The sequence below is a fragment of the Pelodiscus sinensis genome, chromosome 2 (genome assembly GCF_049634645.1).
Source record: "Pelodiscus sinensis isolate JC-2024 chromosome 2, ASM4963464v1, whole genome shotgun sequence".
NCBI lineage: Eukaryota > Metazoa > Chordata > Testudines > Trionychidae > Pelodiscus > Pelodiscus sinensis.
The window spans coordinates 63,753,697-63,779,665 of NC_134712.1; the positions used below are offsets into that span (position 1 = coordinate 63,753,697).

General features: G+C 40.5%; 1 protein-coding gene across 1 annotated transcript; it reads left to right on the forward strand.

The window, feature by feature from the left end:
* Window positions 1-2,588: 2,588 nt before the first annotated feature.
* On the forward strand, window positions 2,589-25,962 carry BPNT2 (3'(2'), 5'-bisphosphate nucleotidase 2). The gene is made up of 5 exons (XM_006126157.4): window positions 2,589-3,191; window positions 16,428-16,584; window positions 17,622-17,717; window positions 20,458-20,619; window positions 22,538-25,962. Exons 1-5 carry the CDS (start codon window positions 2,805-2,807, stop codon window positions 22,813-22,815), a joined length of 1,080 nt encoding a protein of 359 aa, XP_006126219.4. The 5' UTR covers window positions 2,589-2,804; the 3' UTR covers window positions 22,816-25,962.
* The last annotated feature ends 7 nt before the right edge of the window (window positions 25,963-25,969 follow it).

Sequence of the window (25,969 nt, forward strand, 5' to 3'; positions counted from 1 at the left end):
TAAATATTTTTTTCTTCTGTCCTTCCATCAATCAAAATTAACCCCGATCTTTACTAAGAAAAATTATTAATAATGAACATTTGCACCAATTTTCATCTGTTTCCTATTGTTGTCATAATAGACACTGATAAATTCCTGGGAAAAATTAAATAAAATAAAAGCCAAAACCAAAGGACTCTGTGTGTGCCAGAAGATTGCTAACAATAGAGTGTTTAATGAGAAACCATCAAGACAATCAGCACTACCCCTTGCACACAAAAGGACCTTTGTACAAGAGGCTGAAATTAGGACCCTTTCCTTTACAGACCTAATGATGTTCAGAAAGCTCTTTCAACCAGTGTGGTGATTCTATTTACTTTTGAACAGTTCAGCAAAAGTCCTCCAGAAATCCTGATAAAATTTAATGAAAAAAGTTTCCCATTCATAACTGCATATTGAAAGGAAACCAACAGCAAAATATCTGAAATACTTGACAACTGCATCTTATTAATGTCAAATTGCATTCTATACCTTCTTCTCTTGTTTCCAGGGCTACTTTTCATTCGTCTGGCTTTACAGCTGAACAAGGTCGTAGAAACTGTTGTGTTTTTCCAATTGCACACACAAGCTAGCCTTTAAATCTCATTTCTATCTCCTAATTCTCCTAACTAAATCCAGAATGCTCTGTATTTCTAAAAAAACCCATCTTTTTGGGGATTAGACATTTCAATCACGATGAAACCAGGAAAATAATCAGAAATATTCCTCATTAAGGCACACAAATAATCACTGTTAAAATGTTTAATATTAATGAAAACTAGTGAGAATTTGATTACAAGACTTATAAGATTAGAAATCAGATTTACCAGTGCCTGAAGCATAAAGTCAAAAACTTAGAACAAATAATTACCATAGTTTTGAACAAAAGAATTAGAACATGATTAGGATCAGGACGATTCTGCTACACTTTGCTAAGTCTGTAAGTAAGGTAGTCTGCACTTATTACAAGTTGTACCTTCCTGGTCTGGCAATGTCAGGACCTGACTAATACCGAATAGAAGAATTTTCGGAACCAGGGGAAGGGTCCCCTGCTGCCAGCCCCGAGCCAGCTGGCCCCCTCTAACCACCCCTCCAACAGGCTGTTCGCCCTGCTGCCATCAGTCCCCTAGCCCTGGGTTGCCATGGGCGTCTGGAGTTCTCCAGCCCTTGGTGTTGTGCTGCTGTGGTTCCCTGGCCTCGTGCTGCTGTGGGTGGCCACAATTCCCCAGCTCCGCACTGTGCAGGTGGCCAAACTTCTTCCTCCAGCCCCATGCTGCTGTGGCTGTTGAGGTTCTCCAGCCCCACCCCAGCACTGTTTCGAGGCTCCGACCCCGCTGCCCCCAGATGGGTGCTGGCCCTCCAGTCATTAGACTCCTGGGCTCTCTGGGCCAGGAACATTCATGGTCCTGCCAGACCACGGATGTTGCTGGACCAGAGATTTTCATTTTTCAGAGGTTCAACCTATAACACTGGAGCTAGATTAACACAAACCAGAGCATAGATACTGGTCTCCTGTTGTCTCAACCTCTTTCCATGCATTTAATGGAATTCAGAGGCTGGTAAGGATTCAACCTATTGTTTATATTCAGAATGGGACAATTCTAATAACTTTCTAATTAAATTGTGGTAATTTTACTACTTATAATTAAGTCAGACCTATGTGTAAGGAGAAAAGGACATGATTGGCTATTGACAGTTTGCAAATTATTGCCCAAAGAACATTATGGCAAAAACAATCTCATAAACATTCAGAGCATTAGTATACTACAGAACACAACAATATGTCATGGAGATCAAATCAGTTGGTAATTGTTAAACTTTTAACACTGTGCTGCCCAATCACCTAGTTTTGTGAGATCTCTATATAACTCTTTGCAGTCAGTTTTGGACTTAACTATTTTGAGAAATTTTGTATTATCTGAAAATTTTGCCATCTCACTGATTACCCCCATTTCAAGATCATTTATGAATGATGACACACTTTTTGTTATCTTAATTACCCTTCCTATCTGCAAAGCCGGGAATGGCACAAAGTTTGTTGCAGGTAAAAGCTGCCTGCGGGGCTAGGGCATGTGCTTTAAGCAGTGGAGACCTTAGGTAAGACATGCTGGGGTTCGAACTTCAGGGACAGCTACAGCCCCCAACCACCCCCCTATTAGCACCAGCGTCACCCGAGCTCTGCTGCCATTTAGTAAGAATCATAACAACAGAAGCTGCAAAACATGGCCTGGCTGTACCCTAAAGGATAAAGGCAAAAAAAATAGCCCAACATTTATACTTTTAAAAACCCATCCAAACATGATTTTCATGGGCCTGAGTCAGAATTTTGGCCCGCTTACGCCTGGCAGGCCTGTTTCCCTATTGAGAAGCTCAGCACGCTGGAATTCACTGTGGCTTTGAGGCTATTAGGCCCCCCTCGTTATAGCGTGGCCTCTTTTCCGAGCCCCCAGTCCCAGAGATTCACCCAATTCCTCCCCGATACTCAGGGACCAGCCCGGCAAGCCTGCTCCAGGCATGCTCAGTGGGACCCCGCCAGCAGCCTACCCCGGCGCTCCGCCCCCGCCTAACCCGGATACACACGCTCGGCTGCTGCCTTTCACCCCGCTCGCTGGGGAACGTGGAGCCGGGCGCCAGCGGAGCAGCGCAGGACGCCGCGGTTCCATGCTGCCGGGCAGGGAGCGGGGCGCGGGGGGCGCGCTCCGAACGCGGCGGGCCGCTATGGAACGCTGCTGAGCGCCGCCTTCGGCCCCGAGAGCCCGCTCCGCTCCGCGCCCGCCGCCCCGGCCATGGCCCCCATGGGCATCCGCCTCTCCCCGCTGGGGGTGGCCGTGTTCTGCCTGCTGGGGATCGGCGTCCTCTACCATCTGTACTCCGGCTTCCTGGCCGGCCGCCTCGCCCTCTTCGTGCTGGGTGAGCGGGCCGGGGACGGCCCCGACCTCCCGCCGGGCTCCTTGCCCGAGGGCAGCGTGGACCTGCGGGAGCTGCTGGCCGTGTCCGTGCTGGCCGCCGTCAAGGGGGGCGAGGAGGTGAAGCGCGTCCGGGAAAGCAACGTCCTCCACGAGAAGGCGAAGGGCAAGACCCGCGAGGGGGCTGAGGAGAAGATGACCAGCGGGGACGTGCTGTCCAACCGCAAGATGTTCTACCTGCTCAAGAACACCTTCCCCGGCCTGCAGGTGGGTCCCCAGCCCCTGGTCAGGGACCCAGCGCCCCCTCCCCTTAGCAGAGCGAGCCACGTGTCTCTCCAGCCCCCTCTGCCTGCCTTAATAACAGCCCCTCTGTAGGGAAGTCTCGTCCCTGGATCCGCCTCCCTGATCCTGTCACTTGAGCAGCTCAGTATCCTGGAGTGACAACTGTCTGTTTGTTCAACCTGGGCGGCCCCTGAAATAGTTCAGATCAATGATTCTCAGCCTTCTTGCCAGGAGCTGGTCATGCGAAGGTCTGAGTTACACCCTGGTTTTGTCCCACTATGGCTCTTTCCCTTAGGGGTGTGATTTTTACATTTTATTGTGATAGTTGTCCTAATTGCAGTGGTCACCCACCATTGAAATCTACTAACACCCAGGTGTCCAACACGCTAGCCACATAAGGCTATTTAGAGCTGGTTGAGTGTGGCTAGTTGGCATGAATAACGCTGCTCTTTGGCCGGTTGAATGTAGCTAGCTCGCTATAGCAGTAGCTGCTGTAGTGACTACTGCTTCAGAACTGGTTGGACACCACAGTACTAGTAGATTCTGGAGCTTCTGACAGGCGAACGTGACTAGTTTGGCCTGCAGGCTATCAAATGCCAACACTTCAGGTACTCCTCCCCCACTGCTATGCTTCTGCTCTGCCTCATAGCTAGGGTAGTGACTGGTTAATCAGCAAGCAAATCCAAATTTAACTGGGTTAAATAATAAAATGGGATTTTACATCCTTACTTGGAGCAGCCCCTCAGGAGCCACCTGCTTGCTGAGCAGGGTAGGGAAGGCAGGGTGGTGGTGTGCTGATGTTAGGGTGTCCCCCTCCCACTGTATCCCATCTCCACAGAATATGCAGGGATGGGGCCTTGGAGAAAAGGGATAGGGAAGAAGATGGGACAAGGGTATTTGGATTTGAGGTAGATCTCAGATTGACTTAAATTAAAAAATGATCTTGTGCTTGAAAAGCACTGTCCTCATGAATTGCTAACCCCAGTTGTCATTTGCATCACACCTAGGACAGCTGGAGCATAATGCATGAGCATCTACTGCATGAGCTAAAAGACTCCTCTCTCTTGGCAGGTGGAGCAGACTCAGTGGTCTCTAGTCACAAGAGGGAGATAGTGTCATATCAAGCTGGCCTGGGTTACACTAGATATAATTGCATCTATAGTATGGATTATAGTGTGTTAAAGGTGTCTTATACAAATATAGTTTATTCCCTTTCCTAGGTGAGATTAGCTATACCGGTACGAGGCACCTTTTATAGTGATATAATTGCATCTGCACAACAGGTTGTTTGAACTACTTCAGTGCAGTTAAAGCAGCACAACTTTTTAGTGTACAGAAGACCTTGTTGAGATCCCCAGATTGAAAAACCCTGTTTCAGATAAACACAGTTGTAATGCAAACAGTAAGTGAGTAAAACTGGAAGCTTCATGTTTAATACATTCTGCCCCAAAGTGCTAAACAGCTTTTGTCTCTCGGTGGGGTGGATGAAAAGTGACATATTGAACTTTTGAATTGTAAGGATTGGTGGAGCTAGGAAGAAAAAAGTTTGCTTACATATTTTGACATGGTAAATAGAGGCAATGTCCTCCTAACACATAACCTAACATGTTGCCAAAGGGTGATAAGTAATAGGCAACATGAATAAGTCAAGAACAAATAATTTCACGTCAACTTAATGCTTTAACAGGGTTACTGGCCTAGTTGAGGATAGAGGGGCAGCTGTAGATCTAGATTTTTGTGAGGCTTTTGACACTGTTCAACATGACATTCTCAAGTAAACTAAGGAAAGTGGACTAAGTGAAATTACTATAGAGTGCTGCACAAGTGGCTGAAAAGTTGAATTCACAGAGTAGCTTTTTATGGTTGTCTGTCAAACTGAAAGGATGTATTTAGTGGGAGTTTCAAGGGGTTTGTCCTGGGTCCAATACTAATCAATAGTTTAATTTAATTTAATGCCTTTGATAATGGAGTGAAGTGTGTTTAGGGACACCCAGGCCCTCCCTGACCATTTTAGGTTCATCAGTGGCTGTTATCCATCACACATTGATTTATCTAATTCTCTTTGGAGCCTCAATCCACCTATACTTTTGGCCTTTACAGCAACCTCTGGCAATGAATTTGAGAGATTGACTGTGTGAAGAAGTGTTTCCTTTTGTTTTTAACCTGCTACCTATTAAAATTTCATTGGGTGACTCTAGGTTCATGTGTCTTGTGAATGGGCAAATAACACTTTCATTTTCACTTTCTCCGCACCATTCATGATTTTGTAGACAGTATTCATGATTTTGTGGAATAAATTTGTTAGTCTTTAAAGTGCGACCGGACTCCTCTTTGTTTTTGCTGATACAGTTACCCCTCTAAAATCTTTACATGTGTGAGACAAATGGCTAATAGGGCTATGTAGCAGTGGGTCCTCTAGTTCCACAATCTTCTTGCACCCCTTTCTCTTCCCTCCCTCCCCTCCGTGAAATCTCCACTATGCAAGTTGTCTTTTGTTTGCTGATAACTTGCATCACTGTATGGATCCCCCCATTCTCACCCATTTGGCCAGCAGAATACTAATTTGACTGAGAGTTTTCTGTAGTTTCAGAGAAATGGATCAGACTGTCTCAACGATGTGAACTTCTGGAACTGAATTCTCTGCCATCAGTTATACATGCAAACTGTTTAAAATTCTACTAAATCAGAAAGGTAGCATTTTATGCTTGCTTTGCACAGGTGTAAGGGACTGCACAAGGTGCATGGGAAGTGGGAACTTAGATCCCCTTGCTGCCATTTCAGTGAATGATAACTGTGGAGCTTCTCCCCCATACAGGATTAGTATTCATGTGGTGTTTTTCAGATCTCCCCACTTTTGTCTCAGTAATTAGCTAACATATTGTAAGTTTTACCTAAAACCTGAAGCTTCATATACTTAGTTTAGGGAATGCTATGCTAACATTTTGGGCAACTGAAATATATGGTGGTTTTTTAAGGGTGACTGGAACTCTTGGGGGTATTTACTTATGTCTTTTCTGCCTGCTTCAAACGGCATGTACTCTGAACTAGAGATATAAGAGTGTAACCTTTTAAACAGTTAACCGCCAAGTATCAGCTTAACGGATTCTATTACGATTATACGCTTACTCCTGGCCTCACTCCCGGGAAACCAGCTTCACTGTGCGCTTTGCAGTAAAAGTTTTATAGTGTAGAGACTGCGGCGAGTGTAACCGCTAAGATTTTTAACAGATACACCAGTGGTCTCCAACATTTTTAACCACAAGATCACTTTTTCAATGTAAGTACAACATAAGATCTGCCTCAAATCCAAATACCCTGCTCCACCCCTTCTCTGAGGCCTCAGCGTGCTCACTCCACTCCCTTTTCTCCCCCATCCTCACTCACTTTCACCAGGCTGGGGTAGAGGGGTTGGGGAGCAGGCCAAAGGGTGTGAAGTGTGGGAGGGGCACCGGACTTAGCCCAAGGCAGGTGATTGGGGTCCATGAGGACTTTGAGTGCAAGCTGTGGGAAGGAGTTTGGGTACAGGGGGACACACATGTGGGGCAGGAGATTAGGTGTAGGAGGAGGTTCAGGGCTCGGACAGGGGTTCAGGAAGCAGGCTCTGGCAGGGCACCGTTTAACTGAGATACCTCCTGGGCGATGGAGTTAAGGCAGGCTTACCGCTACCCTGGCCTTGCACCACTTCTGAAAGCAGCTAGCATATACTGTAATGGCTCCACGGCACCATGTGCTGCCTTCATCTACAGGCACTGAGCCTACAGCTTCTACTGGCCACAGTTCCCCTTTATTGATCAGTGGGAGGTACAGGAGCAGAGTCTACAGGGAAAGACGGTATGTGGAGACCTCCTGCTCTGCTTTTCTCAGGGGCTGCAGGAGAATGCCAGTCATTTCCAGGAGCAGCAATTACCACAGGGATAATTACTCCTGCCATGACAGGTTAGGCATTTAAGAACTCATTACTCAAAGAATTAAATTTAAGTGTAAGAGAAATGAAAATTATGAAATGCACAGACAAGTCAAAAAACCAAAACTAACACACGTTGCAAGTAGTAACAACAGCAACCCAGATATGTGTTGGGTCAGGAGATGAGAGTGAAGGACAGCATGTGTTCGTGAGAATGACAGAGAAATACACAGTGTGTGTAAGTGACAGAGATTTGCATTGACAAGCTCCTTCCATCCCCTTCTCTGTGGAAATTGGGTCTAGGAGTGAGGGGAAGAGGGGCACCCTGACATCAGCACACACACCCCTCTCTCTCCCACACCCTGCACAGCAAGCAGGAGGTTCCCAAGGAGCAGCTCCAAGGCAGAGGACAGAAGCAGTGTGACAGTGGGTGGAGGGGCAGCTGAAGTGCCAGCGCTTGAAAGCTTCCTGGCCAAACCAGTCAGGCTCACCTGTCAAAGGCTCCGAACTACTGATCCCGAACTACTGGCTGATGACCACTAGGTTACAGTAACCATTTTTAACATCCCTACTCTGAAAAGTGGGAGAAGACTTCTGACACATGATGGACTAAAGGTAATGAAATACACTGGCCATGTAATATGAATACCAAGCACATCATACTTATGAGTTAGTACATCTTTGGTGTGCTAAAGACACTTCTTCCAAAAAGCTAAACTATTATTAAGCTAGAAAGAAAATCTTTTATATACAAACAAAACAGACAAAAGAAGTATGCTAAAGTTCAGTTCGTTTAAAGATTTCTTCATTTTATCCCTCCTCCCTCTTTTCCTGAATTTGTACATCATGTTTAGACTGTTTAGACTGTAAGCTTCTCGAGGAAGAATCTCCTCTACAGTTGTATCTGCAAATTGTTTGCCATGGCCTGATAGTGCTCTTCTGTGGAAAAAATGGTGACTTTGTTTCCCCTCCTTCCCTCTCTCCCTTTTTTTCTCCCCAATTCCACCCTCCTTTTGGAGTTCATCCTTCACTCCAGAATGAGGAGTACAGGATCAGGCCAATGAAGAGGGAGTGATGATAATGATAGATGGTGACACTGGATCCCAGCTTCATATAACTTTAAAAAAAAAAACATGACATTATCCTCCAATTCATGAATGCAAAAGCTTGAGGCATTGTTCTGATTAACAGTATTAATGCTCTGAATCCTCCCAGCACTTGAAAAGTAAATAGATAGGCTTTTCTTCTCTACTTCTCTACACCTCTTAGAAAATTAAATTGAGTGCGGTTTGTATGTTCAAGATGAAATACATTTGAAATAATTCATTACACTATTAACTGCTGTATTCCAGTAATGGTATATATACATGACTGCACAGAGTTTTCACCTTCTCTTAGATGTCTAAGCAAAAGGTTGACACGCAAAGATGTGGGTGCAAATTTCAGCTGGTGGAAGTTATCATAGCTCCATTGATCTTCGATCTGATAGAGTAGTTCTCTTTGTAAAATATTATGTCATGTTCCTTAGCATTGTTTTTTTGTGTGATGATAATGATGGTGTAGTGTATTAGGTTGTCACAGATTGAACTAGGGTGGGGTGTGTGTATTTTACACAAAACTGTTTCTTATTATGGAAGCATCGGCTGCTGCTACCATCTTAGCTAAAGAAAGTCTAAATTTCCATTATAAACCCCATTTTCTAATGCTATCAACTTTTGACTGAAACCAGTTTGTTTGTAAATTAATATGCTCAAAATAAGTTAGGAAAAATACCTTCCTAGAGATCTCAAAAGTTGCTTCCACTGGAAAATTACAGTAATACTGAATGTAATGACAGTTTTCTGTTCTTTAAAGAAACTATGAATGAGGGTAAGTCTACACTTAAACTGCTTCATTGGCAAAGAAATAGACAAATATTGCAGCTGTGGAAACATTTATGCACACTAATAACATCTTGCATGAATAAAGTTGTGCAAGTGTCTATGTGTTTCTGGCATCAAGGCTTTGGACATAACATGGGGTAGCCTTGCTGAGAGATCTTGTCAGTTAGCAAAGGTTCAAATTTTGCAGCTAGGTAAGAAATACTGATATATCTTATACCTTTAATGCAAATAATTTTTAAGATCTCTTTTTATGGATGCCATTTTTGGATATATCTATTGGAAGTAGTACTTTCCAAAAAGCAGGACATTTGACTATATGGGTAGTGATTCTCTGCACAAAATTTTTCTCTTCTGTAGCTGACAAGTACCTCTTGTGTGTGGTTTCTGTATATGCATAGTGATGGTTCACTTGTTCACTGTTAAAATAAAGTCAGGATTTTCATGGTTATGTGGATTTACACTTCCTTCCTTCCTTCCTTCCTTAAGCTGAAAAAGTAATTCTCAGCAGTATTAATAAGATGGATTATGACCAAGTAAAACTAACATTATCAGATTAATTGCTATTGGTTAACATTTGTAAACAGTATCTTTAAATTTTGTTTTCGTAATATTTTTTTTAAAATAAGACACAACTAGACACAAGTCAAATATGCACTATTTTGGTTTTAGTGCTCTAAGGCTTCAGTTCAGCAAAGAGATGCATTTGGACCATTTCTTATGGGAAGCTCTGTCAGTGGTTCCCTATGCTTTTCTTTGCAGGATATGGCTTCAGTCCAGCTCGGTGTACGCTGAAAACATACAATGGCAAAGCTACATCTCTCAAGAGGTGCAAAAAGGCTACACCCCTAAGAGAAACATTTAAGCCAATCTAACCACCAATGTTGACGGTACTTGGTTGACAAAAGAATTATTCTGTCATCCCACTTACCACCTCTTGGGGAAGTGACTTACCTAGAACCATCAGAGAATCTTTCCCACTGCTGAATCAAATGTCAACTGAAGCATTACAGTGGTGCACTGGATGCTGTGCTACTAGTGGATTAAGTGTAGGTATAGCTTCAGTTGCAATTTATTTAAAGAAACTTTATTACATTTTCAGCACTATTGTAATTTTCCAGTGTTCAAAAATAGCGTAATTAGATTATAAGAAATAAAGTGTGTGTTTGTTTGATCCAAATAGACGTAAGAATCAGTTAGCCATAATATTTCAAGTGGTGCTGTCTATTTTGCGTTATACTACTCAACATTGCAAGAAAAGCATGTAAACAGTCAGTACCTGAAGCAGTGTTTCCTGTTAAAACCTCATTATACATAGAAAAGGAAGAGTTAGCGTTTGTAGTTAAGGGATTTGAAATAAACTTGTAAAGAGTCTTGGATTTCAAATCCCTCTGATTTATAATTAAAAGCAATTGAAATGTGCAGTGAATAGAAATGCATAGAAAATGCTGTACCTTTTCAGAGCAGGAAAAACAGTTCTCGCTTTATGTAAGTTATTCTATTTGATAACTGCTGGCTAAATTCACACCAGTTATAATAAGACTTCTTACAAAAAAGTTAAATGTGAGCAAGGAATAGCAATTATTTTTTACTATATGCTACAGTAAGCCTGATAACCTTTTACTGAAGGTTATTTGTTAATATTTGTATTATAGTGGGGCCTTGAGATGCATCTCAGGACTGGTGCTTCAGCGCACTAGTTTCTATTTAGACATGAAGGCCTGGTATGCCACAAATAGTTTCCTATCTTAAAGCATAATATATGGGTACGTCTAGACTACATGCCTCTGGCGACAGAGGCATGTAGATTAGGCTACCAGACATAGTAAAATGAAGCGGCGATTTAAATAATCGCCGCTTCATTTAAATTTACATGGCTGCCACGCTGAGCAGACAAACAGCTGATCAGCTGTTTGTCGGCTCAGCGCGATAGTCTGGACGCTCCCCTGCCGACATCAAAGGTATTTGTCGACCACCCAGGTATGCCTCCTGGGATGAGGTTTACCTGGGTGGTCGACAAATACCTTTGATGTCGGCAGGGGAGCGTCCAGACTATTGCGCTGAGCCGACAAACAGCTAATCAGCTGTTTGTCTGCTCAGCATGGCAGCCATGTAAATTTAAATGAAGCGGCGATTATTTAAATCGCCGCTTCATTTTACTATGTCTGGTAGCCTAATCTACATGCCTCTGTCGCCAGAGGCATGTAGTCTAGACATACCATAAGTGATGACATACAAATGCTTCATTAAAAGAAGGTTATTTAAGTTGTAAAGACACACACTCAAAAGTTAGCAAATGCCAGAATAATGGGTGCCAGAACAACTTTAATTCTGGCTTTGTGTATGTGCATTCTTTTATTAAGTGATCATATAATTAGAAGCCATATGTCAATCAAAGGGAACTCTTGAGTTTTTCAATTTATTCCCTAGCATGAATTCTATTAGTATTGTGGGATGTTAAAATGGTTTACCAGTCAAACAAGACCGCTTCACCAGTGAAGCATTTTGAGTCCAGTCCTGCCACCCAGCCCTGCCTTGGCTGTGGGGTCTGGCCCGCTGGCTCCTTTATGGCTAGGGATGCTCCGGCATGGTTGGCAAGGACCATACTGGTAAGCTTACTGGTTAACTGTTAACATCCCTAGCATAAATAACAGACAGGTAGCTGCGTTAATCTGATCTTGGTAAAGCAAAAGGAAAAAATATGTAGTACTTTAAAGACTAACAAGATAGTTTATTAGGTGATGAGCTTTCATGGGGCAGTATGGCTTATTCTTAGAACAATGTTTCCTCAAATCTCATCTGCTATTATCCCTCCTTTACTTACGCTACATCTATGACATCTTTATTTTTTTGGACCCATGGTCAAGAAACACTAGATATATTCCACAGAGATTTTTTTTAACAACCTACACCCCACCATCAGTCTCAGTCTGGACCATTCAACATAAGAGATTCATTTCCTGGACACAACAGTACAAATCACTGATGGCAAAGTCAATACCACTCTCTACAGAAAGTCTGCTGACTGCTATACTTACTTACATGCCTCCAGCTTCCATCCAGGACACACCATACAATCCATCGTCTATAGCCAAGCCCTTAGATACAACCGCATCTGCTCCAATCCCACTGACAGAGACCAGAAACTTCAAGATCTCTACCAAGCAATTCAATTACTGGGGGGAATAAAAAAAACAAATTGAAAGGGCCAGATGAATACCCAGAAACCATCTACTTCTAGATAGGCCCAAGAAAACCAACAATAGACCACTACTTTTCATCAACTATAGCCTCCAACTTAAATCTCTCCAACGAATTATCAGTAACCTACAACCTATACTGGAACAGGATACTACACTCTAAGAGGCTCTGGGTGACAGACCTGTACTCTCCTATAGACAACCACCTAACCTCAGGAAGCTTCTTATTAACAACCACAGGCATACCACATTAATACTAATCCTGGAACTTTCCCTTGCAAAAAACCCCATTGCCAACTTTGTCCACATATTTACTCTGGAGACACCATCACTGGACCTAACCATGTCAGTTATACGATCAAGGGCTCATATTCCTGTACGTCCAGCAATGTGATTTATGCCATCATGTGCCAGCAATGTCCCTCTGTGATGTATATTGGACAAACTGCTCAGTCACTTCACCAAAGAATTAATGCCATCAAATCAGACATCTCCACACAGGAAAAACCTGTTAGTCAACATTTTAATCTAACTGGCCATTCCCTTAAAGACTTGACAACGTGCGGATTTCTTCAAAGAGACTTTAACACCAGATTACAGAGAGAGACTTCAGAATTCATGCTTAAATTCGACACGTTGTGAATGGGCCTTAATAAAGATGCGTATTACCTTACACATTACAAAGACAGCCTTCCCACCTATTGATAGTCGTCATAACTCCAGATTAGCCACGTATTGACTTACAATAAAGCTATTTCCTCCTTCCATATCTTTTCCTTGCCCCTCAGCCCCACCTTCTGTTCTAATATCTGATTTGTTCGTTTGTAATTTGCTTACTTTCATATGGTCATGCCAATTCACTTTCAGAATATGATCTGAAAAAGTGAGTCTGCCCCATGAAACCTCATCACCTAATAAACTATCTTGTTAGTCTTTAAAGCGCTACATATATTTTCCTTTTGTTATCCTTAGCATAAAACATTACTGTAGCCACCCTACTTTTGCAGTCCTGGGCCTTATGTGAAAGAAAATATAAGTCATTGTAGAACTATGATCGTTATCTGTTGTTGTTTTTTGGTATCTCAGCTGAATGTTAACTAGAAAATGAGTTTGCTTTCATCCTATTTTTACTTGTGACCTAGAAAGAATGAAGGGGAGGAGAAGCTCAGAAAGTTGGATAGAGCATTAAGGTCCCAATCAAGATTCTTTAGAACATGTCTAATTACAAAGCTTGTACAATAACTAGTGCCACTGAAGCTAAACTTTAACTTTTTAGAATGTGAGCTGAGAACTTCATTTCAATCCATGGAAATAAGGAACTTCTTATAAGTTGCGTCTGTATTACCCAATTCCATTTTCCAAAGTTCCTTGTCACAAAGCACTGTTTGCTACGCACTCATTGTGAAATTTTCATTGTTGTACTTAATGTATCCAAACCTATTTGTGGCAGCAAGCCTCCTGAAAAGTGATTGTAAAATATAATTGGAGTTTAGTCTGAGAGAGTAAATCATGCTTTTAATACTAATTCAGCAGTGAAAAGAAGGAAGAAGTTTCAAAGAGTCAAATGCTCTTAAAACCCTGACAGGCATCCCTTTGTCATCTGTCACTGCACTGTGTAGAACAAGATCAGTGCAACTTTCTATGGGAAGAACTGTCCTTGATTTGTGCAGTTATGTTGTTGCAATACTTTTGTGATATTTTCTCCTTTTTTGGCAATCTCCATTAAGTAACTAAGTAGAACAGTGAGCTGAGATGTAAACCCAAAATTCCACTGACAGAATATTATCTTGGGAATGAAGCCCTTATATTTCTCTAGGGATTAATGCAGGCTCTTAGCACTGACGTGAATTTCTTATTTAATATATTTTTTCTTCACTGAGCTTTGATTCATTACATCATGGTGTAATGTATTTTGTTATCTTTTCAAATGTATTTACAATTATTTCAATTGGTATCTTTATTTTAAATGTCCAGATAGAGGCCTTTGAAACTGAATTCCTGTGTCCATAAATGAGGAACAGCATAGATAATAGTGCAAGCTTCCACGTTCTTTTTTACCCAGAACTGCAAATATGATCTTATTAGGATGCTTTTAAGAAAAAGATGATGATGATGAGCTCTGTGCCAATCCAGTACTGTCCTTTCTGCTGAAACGTGTAGAGAAGTCACTGGTTAGAATGGTGACTTGTGTGTGATAGGGACATTTATCCACTAGGAAGTGTACAGCAGCAATTAGCTATTTTACAGTGAACTGACCTGAAGGAAATTTAGAATATGAAAGAGTCCAGGTGATCGCAACAAAGACTAAGTAGTAACTGTGAGGAAAGGCTGGGGAAAATAAGGTTACATTAATTAGAAACAAACTCAAGATTAAACATGACTGATGCAGGGTCACGCTGTTGCTTAGAAACAATCATTTATCACTGCAAAGAGCTGATTTACTTCATCATAGATGAGTGGATTAGCTACCATGAGAGCAGATTTGGGTTGGTGAGTGAGGAGATAAATGTGCTATCCTTTCTGAGTTTTGAATAGCATTGTGTGTGTTTCAGAGCTCTGAACAGTGTCTTGTATTTACTGTACAACCCTCATGACTGGTAACCTGGTACTTTGATCCAACTTTTATTACTGATATTTTCTTCCAGATTGCCTCAATTGAAAGATTTTGTGAGCTTTTTAAATTTTTTATTTGTTGTATTGTGTTGTTCCTATCTCTAGCTGTTTCTGTCTCCAAATACTCATTTCTCCCCCTGCCCTCCAAAAAAGCAGCAAAGCAACATCTCGTGGCACAGCTATTCTAGCATCATAGATAATTGTCTGTTTGGAGAACATTCAGTCTAGCATTACATGGTTGGCCCACTGATCTTGTTGGCTGATTTTCCTGTTAGGGTTTGTCTAGACTACAGGGTTTTTTAGAAAAAAGTGGCCTTTTTTTTTCGAAAAAACTTTACCTGCATCTAGACTACTGCTGCGTTCTGTCAACAGTACATTGAAAGAACACGGCCGTTTTGTCGAGGGCAATAAACCTCATTCTATGAGGAATAACATCTTTTTTCGAAAGTCATCTTTTGAAAAAAGGTGCTATTGCATGAAAACAGGGCTTTTTCGAAAGAGTGTCTAGACTCTCTTTCAAAAAAGCAAGCCGCTTTTCGAAAAAATCTTGTTGTCTAGACACTCTTTTTTGAAAAAGGCTTGTAGTCTAGACATAGACTTAGTGGATGAAGTGGGCATTCTGGTTGGTTTTACTAGTTCCAACTGGGCCTTTTGAAACTGTTGACCATAAAATCTTCTTGACCCCTCTGCAGTTCCTGTAAAGGGTGAATTTGAGTGAAAGTGTTAAGCCTGACTTTTGCACAGAGGCCTACTTGGTAAAGGCTATCTTTAAATTACAAGCAGAAAGTATTTGAATATGTTAATCTCCAGTTTTAAGAGTGGGATTTGTATTTGGAAGTGCTTATGTAACTCACACATCTTCTAGATGTGATTCACTGTCCTGTATAGTGGCACTTAGGTAACTTACAGAGAGAAAGAATGAGTTTGCTCTACAGTGTTAGCTGAGAGCCAGCTGGCTTTTAGCTCATGCAGTAGAGATTCATGTGCTGACTTCCAGAGGTTCCAGGTTCGAGTGTGCCTGTTGGCATTACATCTACTTAACACTTCCTTTCCAGAGCCAGGATTCCTGCTCTACTACTTTAGTTGTCCCACAAATATTTATGCAACTTTGTATTTGTTTGAGACTCTTAACTAGCAACTGGTACATATAGGATAACTTACTCCAGTTAACCAGTCTGTGCCGTGCAGCTGAAGGCATGAGGTTAAACCCTGCTGCAACCCTTGTATATGGTCCCTGTGGCTACTCATGATGGAATTTTGTGACTGCAGTTTACTTTAAAAAAATGGCTTGTTTAATTTACACCATGATGAAAATATCCTTAATAACAGGGTTTGTAGTTAAACACCATGATCTGGCAAAATATGGATGGCTTGCAGCAAAATACAGAAGTTCTATATTTTGGCTACTTGTCACATGTTCTGTTGCCCATGAGCAGATCTGAAAATTCAGAATTATGGTTTGAAGACCAAACCCATTAAATATTTTTGAATTCCCTGTGTCGCTAAGCCTTCTCTCCCCCAGTGTCCCTTCGGCACCGAGTTAGAAATTAAATTCCTCCGGGGAAAGGGTTGTGCTGGTACAACACTCTGGTTACCATGTCTGCTTGTATAATTTTTAATGTAGATAAATACTGAAGAACGTGTTGATGCACCTGATAAGGAGACAATTTTCTGGGATCGCAGTATTCCTGAAGACATGAAAAAAATACAACCTAAAACGGTCCCAGCAGAAAGTGTTACAGTATGGATTGATCCATTAGATGCTACACAGGAATACACAGGTATCTGCTTTTTAAAAACAGACAAAAGTTTGATTTTTATTTACTTTTGATAGGAGACAAATATGTAATTTTTTTCAAAAGAAATTTTATAACAGCTGTTACTTATTAGAGTTTTGCATTAGATGAACTACTCTTGAAAAAGGAGATCCCAAGTAGATATCTTGGCCACAGCTGTTTTCAAAGGCTAGCACTTGGTTGACTGTACAGTTAGGTGGCACTAAAATACATATATTTGTCACTTATGGGTGCAGTTAACTAATATCCATTTCTTATGCTTGAATAATTATGCTAAATTATTCTAAATCAAATATTTTAAATTCCAGTTGACTTATCTGCTCATAGGTCTCTGACTTGTTCCTGGGCTGGACTTAAGAAATGGACATGACTTTTCACAGAATTGTAAATCTTCCTCCTCCAAAGGCTCATGAAGCTGCACAAACAATTATAATACAGTGTAGTTCAGTTAACTATGTTTATACTGGTAGGTTTTTAAGTCATAAAGACAAACTAAACCACTTGTTACCAACATTGCACTGGTGTTATAGTAATCGTGTATGAAAATTCAAAACCTAGGAAGATCATTCAGCTCTAAAGCAACCAGAATGTAAAATGAAGTCAAGAATGGGAGGCGTTTGTACTGTGATAAGCCCAGATCTACCACTTTCATATAAGAATCATACGCTTAATGAAAAAGTGGCTCCCAAAATTGAGCCCACTAGGAGCACAGTGTACATCTACTGAACAAAAGAATGTGTGGAAAAACTGGGCAGTTGTCTCGTGGTTTTTAATTTTTTGGTAACTGTAGAATAACTTAAATCAAGATAGAACAAAGTCATATCATAAAAATTTGACTTTTTCAAATGCAGCCTCACAGTGTAATCTATTAAGTTGCTAATGCTGCGTCAGGCTCTTGTTTGTCAATCTATGTAAACCTATAAAGTTAGGCCTTTATTTTGTGCTCTTAACCTATGTGATGTTGAGCTAATTAATTTGTCTGATTTCCCCCTCCTTCCCCCCTGCCAATCCCTGCCCCTTAGAGGATCTTCGACAATATGTTACTACTATGGTGTGTGTGGCTGTAAATGGTGAACCGGTAATAGGAGTAATACACAAGCCCTTCTCAGCATATACAGGTATGAGTATGCATCTCTTCCCCCCCCCCCCACCCTCCCCTGCCATTTTCACTGACACAGTTAATTTAACACTTGATGAAGAATCTGTAGTTATGAATGAATAGAATAGTAGTTAATACAGGAAAACGAAAATGTTGTTGTTATTTAATTATATAGTGGTAATGTCCAAAGCTCTTAAGATTGTGATACCCACAAAACACAGGAAAATATGGTCTTTGTGGGGCAGAAGAATGGTACATGGGACAAACTTTAACCAAAAATACATTTGTTGGTGAAGCTCTTTCACTGAAGCATTAAGAATAAAATAACATTGTATATATGGACCTCTGTTCTATCACCTGTATGGTGAGCAGCGTTTTGCTCACACGAGTCTTAGTGAAGTTCATGTGGCTGCTCCCATGAGCAAATTATTTCTTATCAGAAAGGGTAACAAAATCAGGACATTGATCAGGGCACCTGCAGAAATTGTTCCTGTTGTACCCATTGTGGCCCCAGCCCCTCATCTGTCAAAGTCTGTGCCATCTGACACATCCTGTCCCGGTATGGTAGCCTGAGGCTTTTTGAGGTTTTCCTGAGATGGCTGTGGTGAATGACTATCTACAGCTCATTGGGGGGAAACTCTGTCTGTGCCCATTCACGGAAAATATTCCCAAAACATCTGCTTCCAGAAATAAAGGTGCTCTTTTCTGGGGGCCAAGAGCCCTGCTCTGACTCAGTGCAGGCTAGCAGTTTACACATCCCACTGTTACATTGCCCATTTCCTTATCTTCTGGACACCCACACAAGTTCACTGCCTTTGGAAAAGCAATGTGCCCTGGTTAATTGATTTCACGTTAGTTCAACATACTCCTTAGCGTAGAGTGTTTATATAGGTTTGAAGTAAAACCACACTGAAGTTTATTTAACAGAGCTTGAGACTCAATAAAAGCAAGCGTAAGCTTTTGGAAACACAAAGTTGCCGGTTAAAGAGAAACATAAGATGCAATCCTCTATAGCTTGTACTTATAAATATGTTGCTTTCCTGTCTATAAAGTATTTCTCACCCAAAGGTTAGTCCTTGCAGCACTTGTTAGTCCAAAGAGCTGCCCTGCCCCAGACACAGCAGTTGTGATGCCACTCACTCAATTTTGGCCCTGCAGTCTCTCCATCATGATGAGCAAACCTGAGTTCATCATCAGGGTGGCCAATACTGCTCTGTCTCACCGTAGCTAGTGGTGCGTACCCTGTTCAATGTGTCTCTGACTGTAGGCACCACTGTTAATAAAAGTTATGTGTCAATCTTTCCCCATTGTTTTAAACACAAGACTCTGTCTATTCCAAGCATGCAGCACTTGCATACACTTGGAATAAGGAAATGGGCACTTTTGACACTTTTGAAGCACTGATGAGGATGGATATGAATTTAAGTATATACATTCAAGGATAAGCGATTGCCAGTAACTTCTGAAAGTCTCAGACAACAAAGCAAGTGTTGAGTATATTTGAAGGAATGTGTGTTATATTCTTGGATAAATACATAAGCTAATAAAATGTTTCCCATTTTAGTTAGGCCATACTGACCTCTAGAGTCTAGATAAGTTAGGCAGTAGCTCGGATTACCGCAACTAAGCTTGTTCAAATGAACTAGGTTTTCTACCTAACTGAGTATTCAGTATTGTGATTCTCCTCCCCTCCGCCCCCTAGCATTTTTAATGTGAACTTTAATTCCAGTTATCATAACACTTTATTTTCACATTTGCATGTATCTTGACTTTTTCTAAAGCACCTGCCAAACCAATTATTGAAGAGCTGATTTTCTTTCCAACAAAAATTCTGCTGTCATTGCAACTGGGAATTTGCCACGCTCATTCTTAAGAGGAAAAAAAAGAATCTGCAATGATAACTCATCATAAATCTTAAGGAATGGCATCCAAACAATTTTTTTAAATATACAAATATTGGTATCCAATTACTCAAGATTACAGGTTGAAGGGGGTAACTTTCCAAACCAGAAATACCACGGCCTTTCATTTTGTTCATGAGCCTTCTCTACCACACAGATATAAATCAGTAAGGGGAAAGACATATTTTAAAGATTGCCAATTAGTTCAGTCTCTGCCTACATAGTCTCAGCCTGTCTTCTGTGCTGAAAACACTAGCTAGAACTCCAAACAAACATCAAATTGTAATGGCTTTTGGACATATCAAATCAAGGGTGGTTTTGAACTAGTGATCTAGAAGTGGAAATCTGCACATCCCAAATTCAGTCTCCTGAATCAATGTTTTCTAAAAATAAACATTTTCATAGTCATCTTCCTCTATCTTAAAGATGACTGTATTTTGTTGACTGGTTTAAAGGAAAAAAGTGAAATTTCACTATCAATTTGAAATTTAGTCAGTGTAAAAGACTGAGCTGAAGGAATTTCAGGTAGCATCATCTATGTTACATCTGCCCCTGAATCTCGCTGTGAAATTTACAATAATATTTTTTCCAGGATTTTACTTTTTATGAAGATTACAGTTAAACCTAACTGTGCACTAAGTACACATTCAAAAAAAGAGATGTTTGTTTCCCATAAGGTCTGGTTTAATAATATTATGTGTTTACTGCTAACAACAACAGGAAAAAAATTCAGGCAGAAGCACAACTTTTTTTTTTATTTTTTATTTTTTTTTTTAAGTAAATGTCTCTTTTTAATAATACCTCTAAAAGAGCAGATGCCTTCAAAACCCAGTAATGGAATGTATGTTTCTTTTGTAGCTTGGGCAATGGTGGACAGTGGGTCAAATATAAAAGCTCGTTCTTCCTACAATGAGAGAACTCCAAGAATTATTGTGTCCCGCTCTCATGCAGGAAAAGTAGAGCAAGTAGCACGGCAAACATTTGGAAATAAAACTGTGATCATCCCAGCAGGTGGAGCAGGTTTGTTATCTTTAAGCATTCCAGATATTTTATTGCTTGTGGATTACTTATGAAGGAAATTGTTATTAAACTGGAGAAGTGACCCAAAAAAGTAACTTGCAGCAGAAGTACTGTACTTCCTGCATCCAGAAATTCAAATTTAAACCTATTTCAGATTGTGAGGAGGGAACTGAGTGGCAGGAAAAGGAGTAAGTATGCAAATAGCAGGCACAACATGAAACAACAGAAAAAAGAATGGGTGCATAGAGAGAAGAGCATTTGGCTGTCTTTTGCTCTATGCTAATTTAAAAATATCAGAGTGAAACTGGCCGTTATGTTAAGAGGAGGCTGGTAATCATGAACAGAAACAGAAGTTGTTTCACTGTTCAGTGCCATGAGAAAACAATAAAAAGACTGTAGTTTCAGATGTGTAAGCTGAAAATTGAAGAAAAAGGAATTCAGTGATTCAAGAATCTAATAATCCCAGGAGTGATCTAACTACCAGCAATCAAATTGATTGGAGGGTATTTTATATTAAATGTCATGGCAAAATTGGTTCATAGTATAGTTGGAATGTGCCTATATAAAGTGTAAGCACAAGTGTGAAACAATTACCCACTTGAAGATCCTGCAAAATGGAGGTACAGGTTGGACTTCCCTGATCCAGCACTCTTAGGATCTAAGTGGTCCCAAACAAGGGAATTTGCCGGACTAGAGGAGGTCAGGACTCTGGGCTTTACTGCTGGGGCTCCCCTCCTGGCTGCTGCCCTAGGAGAACCCAGAGGTCTGACCTCATCTGGCCCACTTGGGGCTCCTCCTTTTGCCCACTTGCAGAGTTCTGCTGTCTGCCCCCAGCCATGTGCAAGGTGGCATCTGCTCCCTAGGGGAGGCTGCCGGTTTCCACACAGGGTAGCAGTTGCTCCTGAAGCTCCTTGTCCCACTGTTCAGCCCCACACTGGGCGCAGCCTCTCCCGGGACTCTCTGTCCCCAAGTCACTGGCCCTGCTGGCCACTGCCCACCAGAACAACTCTGCTGCCAGCCACTCTCAACCTCTGCGGCTGGGGCGCTCTGGTCTAGCAACATCTGTGGTCCTGCTGGACTACAGATGTTGCTAGACCAGACAGGTTCAACCTGTGAGTTCTGAATTTCACAAAAGGGCATCTTCCCATTTCTTTGTACGGACAGCTATATCTGGTACTTTTTTTTAAAAGGAGGAAGTTCATAATGTCTCATGTTGAGGACCAGTCATGAATAAGAATAAGTCTAAAGAAGCTGGGTCATGGTTAGCAGTTTAATTGACATTGCATGTATCCCATTCCACTTAGCTGCATGTAAAATGGAGAAGTTTTAGCATGAATGCAGAGGGGTTAGCTGTCTTTATGAAATGAGTGAGTAGGGAGCTTTGTACAAGAATGAAGTCAATTGGTAAAATGAAGAAATCTTACTACATGTACATATGTTTATGAATTGGAAATGTTTCATAGGCATGCCAGCTAGAATTAAGAAAATGGTGCATTTGAGAGTAAAATTGAGGAGGAAAAACAATGCAATTTGTGGTAAAGCAAACAAACTCAAGAGCAAAACTCTATCCTTTAGTTAAAAACATATGCAGTCTGATTCTGTTGATGTGCCTCTTGATGTCTTATGTATCTGACAAACCAGTAGAGGATAGTGCAAAGGAAATGACTGTGTTAAAAATGGGTTTTTCAAGTGTGAGATATAGTAGAAAAATCGATTTCAGCACTTTGCAGGAAGTATAACAGAAGGTGAGGGCTTATGTATGCACCATTACATTCTCAGCTAACATGACAGAGTTAACAATCATTTTTGTTATTGTTCACTTCTATGTGAACATGTAATTGTTAATTTCTTTATTTTGTGATTAATTATGAAAGTTTGTTTTTCATTAACTGGTGGTGTTATCTTTCTAACTTTCTAGGCTATAAAGTCTTAGCCCTCCTTGATGTGCCTGACAAGAAACAAGAAAAAGCTGATGTGTATATTCACGTGACATACATCAAGAAGTGGGATATATGTGCCGGGAATGCTGTGCTAAAAGCATTGGGTGGTCACATGACTACCTTGACGGGTGAAGAAATCAGTTATACTGGTTCAGATGGCAATGAGGGGGGACTCCTAGCCAGTATCAATATGAATCATCAAGCATTGGTTGACAAGCTCCCAAATCTGGAGAAGGCATCAAACAAACAAACATAACTGCTGATGTGTACACAAATGCTTCTGTGGCCTCACAATGTTTAGCCTGAGGAAACAGGTGTGAAAAGAGCCTGCTGGGGACTAGGCACTGAAAACCAAGGCAACTCAAAGTGTTTTTCGGGGGAACTATATATAGCATTGGGCTTCTTCATTGGTGGTGGATACAAATTCAGAATTAGGAAGGTGACTGAACTTCCTCATGCCATCGTCAGTCTTTTGAGACTTTTTCCATCCAGTTATATTCAAGGTGCATATATGGTATATATTTGTGAATATAGGCAAATGAAAAGAAAATCCAGATGGGTACTTAGATTATTATAAGTGACATTTTTCATGGATTCTTGGAACATGTCACACTTTTACGGTATAGTAGCTGCTCCATCTTGAATCAGGTAGAAGAAAGGATTGATTTTTATGTAGTCACTTGATGACCCTGTAAACTGCCTAGCATGAAAGATGAATTCCACATTCCCTTGGATTAAAAGCACAAGTTGCATACACATTTATGTTTGCTTTCAACAGTTCATCTTTGACAGAATAGTATTTTTGAATAAGACATGTTCTGTACTAGTTTGCTGGTCATTTTTCCTGAAAACTTAAACCAATTTAAGTCACATGAGAAAAACATGAATATTGGTGTTTTTATTAATCAGTGTTGTTATTTTCTGTATATCTTTTAAAAAGAAAATAACTGATTCCTTGTATGGGTTTTTAACAGGTTAACACTTGACCTTGATTTCAGTTTGCTATGTTAAAGGTGCATGCTAGAGTTTTCTCTAATGTGGGATTAGTTCAATGTTTGTCCCTGTAGAAGCAGCCACCTTTCCTTTTAATGTCTTTTCATTCACTAAGTTACTAGACAAATGAATATGACATTTTTGTTGGTTATAGTAAGTCGTCGGGTTAACTTACAATATGGATGCAAACTAGCAGTTTTTTAGAATTCCAAAATTAACTTGTTGGCTTTTCAAAGGTTGAATTTCCTTTGAAAGATGTATTGTTTCCTTCTTTGCTATAAACTCACTGTAATTCTGAACAGTCTGTGGCCACGTATTCACCTTGGCATTTAGCTCTGTGTTAAGTTACAACGTGTTCCCAGAATCTAAAATGGGATTTAGAATTTTTTGATGGCCTGTGGCATTGCTTGTACCTCAGTCTGAAAAGTGGTACTTTTCAATTAATTCCACTTCCGAGTTTTAGCTTCATTCATATGGGACAAAACATTAGTCCTTTTAGGTCAGATAACAAATAGCAGTTCCACCAACATCTGTGGGCCTTTCTCTTCTGAAAATATAAGGAGGTAGTAGAATGTAAGGAGGTAGTAGAATAATATTTAATAAAACAAGTTTAAAAGTACATTTTTTTTAGTACTTGTGGATAAATGTCTCATCTTCTTAAGGAAACAAATTTTAATTTTAAATACAAGTCCTTGCAAGTCTAAGTTTATTCAATGCAAATATAAGCCATTTATGCAAAATTTATATTCCCCCTGGGAAAATGTTTTGTCTTCACTCCACTCCAGTAACCATCCATCTGGTAAAAGGTGGGTGACACTGCCTATGGGATAACTTTAAGCTCTTGATTTAAGAACTGTAAATACATCAGTGATTTCCTCATGCTACAAAATAAAACAAATATGCTCTTTTTCAGTGGACAGAATTATTCTGGACAATTACAATTGTAAACTTTGCTGAAGAACTAAAGTCAACTATTTATAGTGCAGTAGGTTAATTTTTTTTAACCATTAAAGAACATTGGTTAGACACAATTTAGAAATAGTCATAGTAAACCTATTAGTAAAAGCTAACTGCATCATAGAGATAGGGCAAAAATGTGTTACATAATACTAAGGTGAAGGTTTGGATTTGGAGACCATGCAAACTTCCCAGTAAGTATGTGACTGCTTGTTAGATGGGACTGATTCTGCCAACCTTACTTACATAGGGTTAGATTGTGGTCAGATGACACACAGCAGCCAATTCCAGGAAGTAAGAAGGGGTAACAACTTCCCTTACATCCCTATATATGCCTCTTAGATAAGGGAATAAAAGGGGGAATATTCACCTGCTTAATTTATCACCATAGCATATGATCAGGAATGGGCAAAGCTATAGCTTCAGTCCCTTGACTTGCTGTCCATAGTGACTAGCCTTTAATCAGCAAGATGACTACTTGCTTATAGGTTCAAAGTATTCAACACTTCGCAGGATCATGTCCCTATTGTGGGTGTAAGCCAGCAGTAAATTACTACCTCCTAGAACTAAGGAGAAGGAGTCTGTGGAGGAATGATAATTCAGAGGCATGCCTGAATTACACTGCCTCTTGATGCTGTCTGAGTGGGCACAGTGATCATACCACCTCTTGTACAGGGTTGTGCCTTGAGTCTCACAATCTAGCTCAAAGAAGGAGCCCTTTAAAACTGGCAGAATTGTGCCCTTGGTTAACATCAAGCTTTCTGATGTTTTCATGTTAGAAAGTACTTAATTTTTTTGCACAGTCCAGCTAGTATTTAAAAATACTTAGTGTACATTTGGGCATTTGTGATGGAAGTAAGGCCCTCTCTATTACTATTCAGTTCATCATGTTTTTGCTGTGTTCCTAAACATAGTATTAGCCCAGCTTGGATATGACACAATTTGGCCTTGCCCATGTGATAAAGATTAAGTCGTGCTCAGCATGGTAAGGGATCACACTGTAACATTATCCTCTACATGGGCTAGATACAATGTTACTTTGGTTACAGCCCTTTGGTCTCTTCCATTTAAACCAAACCGTTTTGAGTACTGCTACTATAATCTTTAGAGATGCTGCTGAAACATAATATTTATAGTGTAGTTTGAGGCCTTCAATAGTACCTCTTTTCCAAATTTTTCATTTAAAATTACCATAGTTATTAGAAGGGAAGCCCAGGATAACATTTTATTTTTGGCAGTGGTTTAATTTGATGGTTCAACCAAGGTGATAAGGCTTTAGAATATCTTGATTTATAATACTTTGTTTTTATCAGTGCTGTAGTTCACAATAAAAGGTGGCGTAGATGCTACATAGCATTGTACCAAAAGTTCTAATTTGCATTCCTTGAATGCCAAATATTTCTAAATTAAATAAATATGGAAATAAAGGGGTTGAATATTGTGCTTACAAAAAGGCTTTT

Coding starts and splice junctions, on each gene's coding strand:
- BPNT2 (XM_006126157.4), top strand. CDS start 2,805: ATGGCCCCCATGGGCATCCGCCTCTCCCCGCTGGGGGTGGCCGTGTTC. Junction 16,585..17,621: donor TGCTACACAGGAATACACAG/GTATCTGCTTTT, acceptor CCTGCCCCTTAG/AGGATCTTCGACAATATGTT. Junction 20,620..22,537: donor CATCCCAGCAGGTGGAGCAG/GTTTGTTATCTT, acceptor CTAACTTTCTAG/GCTATAAAGTCTTAGCCCTC.